Source organism: Mastomys coucha, unplaced genomic scaffold (assembly GCF_008632895.1).
Source record: "Mastomys coucha isolate ucsf_1 unplaced genomic scaffold, UCSF_Mcou_1 pScaffold18, whole genome shotgun sequence".
In the NCBI taxonomy this organism is placed as follows: Eukaryota; Metazoa; Chordata; class Mammalia; order Rodentia; family Muridae; genus Mastomys; species Mastomys coucha.
Window position 1 is genome coordinate 78,599,659 of NW_022196900.1, and position 7,359 is coordinate 78,607,017.

At 44.8% G+C, this 7,359-nt stretch overlaps 1 protein-coding gene across 2 annotated transcripts in view; it reads right to left on the reverse strand.

Annotated features, from left to right (window-relative positions):
- Zmpste24 (zinc metallopeptidase STE24) overlaps window positions 1-3,511 on the reverse strand; it is a 44,002-nt gene extending 40,491 nt beyond the window's left edge. The window contains exons 1-2 of one of the 2 annotated variants that reach the window (XM_031378522.1): window positions 3,144-3,510; window positions 1,257-1,403 (exon numbers count right to left, since the gene is read on the reverse strand). In XM_031378522.1, the coding sequence (XP_031234382.1) occupies window positions 1,257-1,403; window positions 3,144-3,266 (270 nt within the window). In that variant the 5' untranslated portion in view covers window positions 3,267-3,510. Of the gene's footprint in view, window positions 1-1,256; window positions 1,404-3,143 lie in introns of both variants that reach the window. The other variant, XM_031378523.1, reaches the window with a different exon arrangement.
- Between the last annotated feature and the right edge of the window lie 3,848 nt (window positions 3,512-7,359).

Sequence of the window (7,359 nt, forward strand, 5' to 3'; positions counted from 1 at the left end):
TTACAGGTTTCCAAATCCTCAGTTCGTGGAACCCCACACAAGTAAGAACTGCGAGACGACATCCTACATATGGCGCCCAGAGACCCAGGCATCCCCCGGAAGATGCCTGGCCAGACGACGAGAGAAGAAGTGAAGACATTTGTTGAGGGCTGCCTAGAGATTCCTGAGAGTAGATTGCTTTGCTTTGAGATCGGTTCCTGGCGACTAAACTTTGAAATTCTACATCCAGCGAAATACAGTCACACGTCTGGTTCCTACAGCGCTCCAGTTTCCAGACGCCCAACTCCTGAAGACTGATCTGCGTCAACAGCCTCCAAACAACAAGCCTTGACTCCGAGCTACACCCGCGGCGTTAAGCCCTGAATCTGACCAAAACAGTCACGACAGCTACTTTCAGAGAATATGATAAACTCCAGACCTTGGTTTTGCGGTTAAACCTTGACGTGTTACACAGAAGTGTGTACACCCGACCCTTCCTGGCTGAAAAACCCGTGTAGGCGACACGTAGATGAGAAGACAGTCTGACTAACAGACGTTCACTGGCCCAGATTCCCACTGTGTGTTATCGCCTTGGGGGTGTAGCTAGAAGGTGTGCCACACCACTTCACCAATACATCATGTCAAGATCTATTCGCGATTCCCCTTTAAATTTTTACAGTTGGGGTGAATTGTGGGAGCCCTGCTGGGCTCACTAAAGAACTCAAAACCGAAACCAGAGACTTAGCTCGCTGGGGGTTTGGAGCCTATGTAAATGACTCAAGGACCAGATACCAGCTCCTTAGGAAGCCGTGATCCTTTGATCCCTCTTCCCCTTCCTAGAATCCCTTGTATCAATGTTTGAGCTTTGATGTCTGATTCTCACCTAAATGCCAATTACATACCTGTACTGTCTTTGAGTATAAATGCTCCCCTGTCATTTAGTAAAGCACGCCTTGATGAGAACCATTCTCCTGGCGTCGTGTCTCTTTTCTCTGCCACCCATTACAGGTTTCCAAATCCTCAGTTCGTGGAACCCCACACAAGTAAGAACTGCGAGACGACATCCTACAGCCAAGCAGGCCCAGCTGCAATGCTGGCACGCACACCACTGATACTTCTTCCCTGAGCCAACCTGGACTCTGCTGGGAAGGCTAGGGACACTGACACTGGACTGTTAAAGGACTGTCACCTGAAGGCCAGATGTGCAAAAACAAAATCAAGTATTGCAAAGTTTTAAGGAATCTGAGAATCGTGTCTCCAAGAACTAGATCACTCACAGTGCCTTCCACCTCTGAGTAGAGTCCTGACCAGAAGCTGAATGCACTTTTGTCCAGTTGATACAGTCGAGACTTCTCAAATGTGTCCGAATCCATGATCTGTTCTAACTCTGGTGGTACGTGAGTCGTTGTTTTGTATATCCTTCTCTGAAATATTTTGAAGAAAAACACTTTAATGAACATTTTTTTTTTTATTACATAGTAGTAATTTGTGGTCAAACACCGAACGGTCTGTACCATTATTTGGCATGTAACCTTGTAGAATGTGTCACATACACGTACATCTTGCATTTAGTCAAGAACACTGACCACTGAAACAACTGACACAGGAAATTTAAAGCAGACAAACACAATTCCAAGGCCAGCTGACTAGGTGTAATGGCCATCTGGGTTATCAACACTCTTTCAGTTTGCCTGTGTGAACCAAAGTTGTGACATCATGAGGGGACTATTCTTTCTGAGTATGAGGTATGTCTTACAATATAGAAAATAATGCATGAAAAAACAGAAGTATGTTCACAACACACATAAACACATACATTTAATAATTTATTAGTGAATCATTATTAAACTTGGTCCCAGAGGCCAAACTCTTACCTAGAAGTAAGAGCTAGGGAGTGGCAGAAACATCAAATTTTTACAACAAATTTTCTCATTCTGTTAAATTCTAAAGGGTAATTTCAGCCCCGAGGACATAACACAGGGAACAGATACCAAAGGTATAATAGACCTTCCATAATAGTTTTACAACAAATACTTTTCATGTTGCATGTTAACAACAACAACAAAAAACTGAAGGCATTAAAGAAGAACCCTACAACGATGCAACAATGCTAGGTGGTCGTGGTGCACAGCTTTAAGTCTTAGCATTCAGGAGGCGGGGGAGATGGATCTCTGTGAGTTCAAGACCAGCCTGGTCTACAGAATTAGATTCAGGACAGCCAGGTCTACATAAAGAGAAACTTTAACTTGGAAAAAAAAAAAAGATGCAATTCTGTTTATTAGTAAACTATGTCAGACAACTCAATAACTCATCCTGATGTAATGTTTTGATATTATATATTATATGTTCGCTTCAGGCAATAAGGGTACTTATGCAGTTCTGAACTAATGAAGCTTTGAGTACCTAGCAATAGTAATTTTTTACATGTTGAACATACTAAAGGAAGAGACTGAGGTATACATAACCTGACACTGACAGATTTTTTAGTTTTTTTTTGTTGTTGTTTTGTTTTTCGAGACAGGGTTTCTCTGTATAGCCCTGGCTGTCCTGGAACTCACTCTGTAGACCAGACGGGCCTCAAACTCAGAAATCTGCCTGCCTCTGCCTCCCAAGTGCTGGGACTAAAGGCGTACGCCACCACCGCCCGGTTAGATTTTTAGAATTAAAACGTGGAATCCAGAGTCATGAAGAGCTGGGAAATGTAGTTCAGTGGAAGAGCACTTGCCTGGCAGAGAAACTCACATTCGGTGTAAATTAAAAGAAAAGTGCAGAAGAAAAGGACTGCAATGCTCAAGAAATGGGTTCAGCAGTTAAAGGGAAAGGTTCTCAAGGACAACACAGACAAGCGTTGTCCAAACTTAGGCCACGGATCCTAACGCTGTCCAGCAGGCACAGACCGGCTCAAGTTTGATGGCAGGGCTGTCCTTTCCTTTCACTAAACACCAACAGGCTTGAGTCCCATTACAACGTTGCAAACAACTTCTGCCATTCCAAAACCCCCTCAAAGCCACAGCCACCATCGGGTAAAGTTAGTCAGCTCACTGAGGGTTACGGAGTATAGACTGGTGCTACAACCGGGCAAACATTCAGGGGCTTGGATCGAAGCTCAGGCTGGCCTATGGCTGTCCAGAGGCTGAGGTCAGGGGGTCCCCGTCCATGCTCACCTGCCGCTGTGCTAGGAAGGCCTCCCAAAAATACACGGTCCAAGAAAAGAGCAACACCGCCCCGAAGATTTGCTTCTCCGCAGGGAAGTCCCACATAGCGTCCACCGATGCCCACATCCCCATGGTCACCCAATCTCATCCGCTCCTTCGGCGTGCACCGGTGCCTCACCGACAGGCGTCCCTCAGAGAATGCCAGCGGTGTCACAACGATACGGGTCCCTTCCGAAGGCTTCTTCAGACGCCCATCCCCTCCGCTTTGCCAGCAGTTTCACAAAGACACGCTTCCGCCTCTCACGCTTCTCCTCAAGGACCCACTTACTTATGCTAAAATGAGACTTGCCCCACCTTCCTTCCTTCCGGCCTGAAGACAGAGCGGCGGTGCACCTGAATCATCCTTCCCGATTCTGCGCGCAGGACTCCAATTCAAAGGTTCCGGTCTTCGTCCTGGGAGAGTCTGTGTGGTCGCTGCCCCTCCCTTGCTTTGGCGGGTTACCCAGAGAGGGCAGTGGACCGCGGTGCTTAACGCGGCTGGGTAAACCGGGTCATAGACTTATTTAGCGGGAACTGACAGGGTGGACCCCATTCCCACCTAGAAGTAGCTGGGAAGGATGAGAGAGGCTCTAAAACTCTCCCTTTCTTTTTTTCTTTTATTTAGGTTAGTTCAAAGGTTAGATGTGCGTCTCCAGGATAACTAACCAAACGAGGCATTTGGGGTTGTGTGGCTTGTCTTCGAAAGTTCTGGCTTCGGGAATATTAGAGATGAAAATAACACTAGTGATTAGGATTTTCATTTTCTTTTCTTTTCTTTTTAATTTATTTTTATTTTTATTTTTATTTTTTTATTTTTTGGTTTTTCGAGACAGGGATTCTCTGTGTGGCCCTGGTTGTCCTGGAACTTACTGTAGACCAGGCTGGCCTCAAACTCAGGAATCCACCTGCCTCTGCCTCCCAAGTGCTGGGATTAAAAGTGTGCGTCATTTACACATTTCATCTCATCCTCCCCAAGTGAAGTAAGAGGAGACGTTTACCTGTGTGTCTTGGGACTGCATTTCTAACCTCAAATAGGTGGGCTTGGTGGCCACTGCCTTTAAGCCAAGGCTTTCTTTCAAGCACCAACACACCATCACAGCTCAGTACCATTTTTTGCCTTGGAATTCAGCAGTGAAATGGAGTCTCTGTGGCCCCTGTTAATAACACTGACTTTACTTGAAAAGTGAAGTCAGAATTTTTCTGACCAAAAAGTAAATGTTATTTTAGTTAATAGTTTCTATGAACCAATGTTGCCAATTTGTATAATCATTATTTATAGTGAATTGCAATAAATCGGTAGCTCTAACTAAAATATGTAGCTCCAATTTAAAATATGGTGAGATTATGGTGCTAAAGATGTAGAGATTAAGGTTTCAAATTTCTCAACCGTGACTAATTTCTCATCTGCATGAGAGTAATCAGATGTAGAAGTCACTTGACAAAGTGAATTACTTCAGTATAATAGGATCACAAATTCTTTGGCAACCAAATGGTCTTTGGGGATTTTTTGCTTTCAGCAAAATTAGTGGTGTACTAATTACTGATTGAGCTGTCAGCTGAACTTTGAGTTTTGTTCTCGGGCCTGGGAAATATTTTGTACTTGATAGGGTGTAAGGCAAATGGCATGAAAACAAGGATCACAGGCAAGCAGAGACATATTTCTAACAAGTGCCACCTCCTCTGCTAGAAGATCGGAGCAGGAGGAGGCTTCCTCCCTGTCCACCTTTTCCATGGCTGGTTGGATGTCCTGTACTGGCGCCCATCATGGTGTGGTAGAGTCCTGTGGGAAAACACAAGCATAGCCTAGCCTCTGTGTCAGCAAAGGGAAGAGTGACTGCCGGTATGATGTTAGGGGATCTCTCCAATGAATAGGAAAGCCCAATGTTTATAGGCGGGGCTTAATCCCTGATCATCAAAGGTGAGGAAGTTTAGGTGAAACAAGGGTTCCACCAGGACCTGGTGAGGATCACGTTTGGACTCAGGGCAGGTAAACTGAGTCAACAACTCCTTTAGAGTATGATTGGGCCTTTCTACTATTGCCTGGCTTTGATGGTTATAGGGAATCCTAAAAGTATGGCTAATCTTTCATGAGGGAGCCAACTCCCTGAATTGTTGAGAGACATAGGTAGGGTCATCCGTATTCAAAGCCCAAGGCACACCCGTAAACAATGCAGCAGATTTCATAGCCTTGATGGTGTGGGAGGCTTTTTCTCCCATCAAGTCCACAGCATATACAGAAAAGCAGCAAGTATCTACAGTAACATGTACATATCTAAGATCACCAAAAGAGGGACAGTAACTTCAGTCCATCTGCCAAATAGCACTGGGGAGTAATCGTGTGTTGACACCTCCCCTATGGAGGGGCCTCAATGGTGCAAGCGGGGGCACAGGTGGCACAAGATCTTGCAAGATGTTTTTGTTGTTTTATGGATAATCCGGCAAGAGCTTGTGTAAGTTTCATGGAGAAAGGTGAGATTGTTGATGTAGTGCTCTCATCTGTTCCAGGAGCCCCTGGTCAACAGCCATTATCATTAAGTTAGTGCCCTAATATTACTGCCCTTAGCCAAGATTCCTGGCAGCCTGGAGTGGGTTCTGATGTAAGAAATGAACCATGGGTGTGCCCTGCCTGTTCTCAAGGGTTCCTTGAAGGGATTCATAAAGATGTGTATGAGACTATTCCGAACTTTTATGTAGGAGAGTGATAGTGTTCGAATAGCCCATATTGCATATTGGCTGTCCAAAAATATGACAGGCTCAGCCTGAGTGAGTTCAAAGATCCTTAGAAGCCCCCAACAACTCCCCTCATTGGACTGACCCAGTAACATCCTTCGAGCCTGGCCTCGTTAGTAAAATCCATATCTTTGTTGGCATTGGAGAAGGCCATACTGGCCTTAGGGATTGGGCTAGAACTGGGTAGGCTATAGGGCTTAATTTCAGTAGGAAAATGGGCAAGGGCCGCCAGATGGTTGTCTAGGGATGGGTGGTTATCAACAGTGCCTGTCCTCATTTCTTGAAAACTAAGGGAATCTGCCCCTAAAGACTGAGAGTGCTTAAGAGAAAAGGGCAGTATCACCTTATCAGGTTCCTTAATTATAACTTCTCACCAAGCCCTCCATATTAAGAGCAAGCTAAAAGGCGATTTCATACTTGGAGGTTACCTTATGTAGATCTGAGCTTGGTGCAGCCACGAGGGGGCCATTTTGCCACAGGGTCCCTCTGTAGTCCACATAATTATTGCCAGCAAAGGCCTCGAAGGGTTATGTCTATTAAGGCTCGTGTCAGACAAACAGGTCATTATCTTCTGCAGGAGTCTCTGGGTAAGGGTAATCTTAGTCAAGGGGCTATCAGGGCTCTCCAATAGGGAGAAGAGACTTCTCATCTCTTGATCAGGGATCAGGAGAAAAGGCGTTACCCAATTAACAGTCCCACACAGTTGTTGAAGCTCCACAAGGGAGTAGGTCTGAGGAATAGAAGAGGACATGGGTCTAATCTGCTTAGAAATGGAGAATCTCAGGAAGGCATGGGGGGGGGCAGGAGGGAGCAGGGGGAGACTGACTATTTTTTTTTTTCAGGGCAGCCTACAGATTAAGCTCTTCTAAATCTTTTAGGAGCTCTGAGGTAGCTCCTTGTAAAAGAGATGAATCAGGATGTGCTAGCATAATGTCCATATAATGGATGATCAAAATATCTTTAGGAACTTCCCATAGTGCCTTAGCCACATAAAGCTGGCAGATGGTGGGATTGTTTTTCATTCCCTGTGGGAGGACTGCCCATTAGTGTCTCTTAGCTGGGTTTTGCATATTAGGTTCCCATATTGTAAAGGCAAAGTGGCATTGGTCCTGTGGTGCCAGGGGGATTTGGAAAAGCCAGTCCTCAATTTCCAACACTAGTGTGTGATAGGAGGGTGGGAGAGCACTAGGATGAGGCAGTCCCTCCAGAGTTGTTCCCATTTCTTCCATTTGTTCATTAATGGCTCTCAGAACTTGTAAGAGTCTATGTTTTCCTGACTTTTTTTTTAAAAAAAATTACTTTTTTTTATTATATATTTCCTTTATTTACATTTCAAATGTTGCTTTTATGTAAACCATTCAGGAGTCATTAGAGACTCCATGAGTAAACTCAGAAAGAACAAGTGCTGTTCAAATAATGGTTCTATGGCAACAATACCAAGGTTTACAAGAATCTG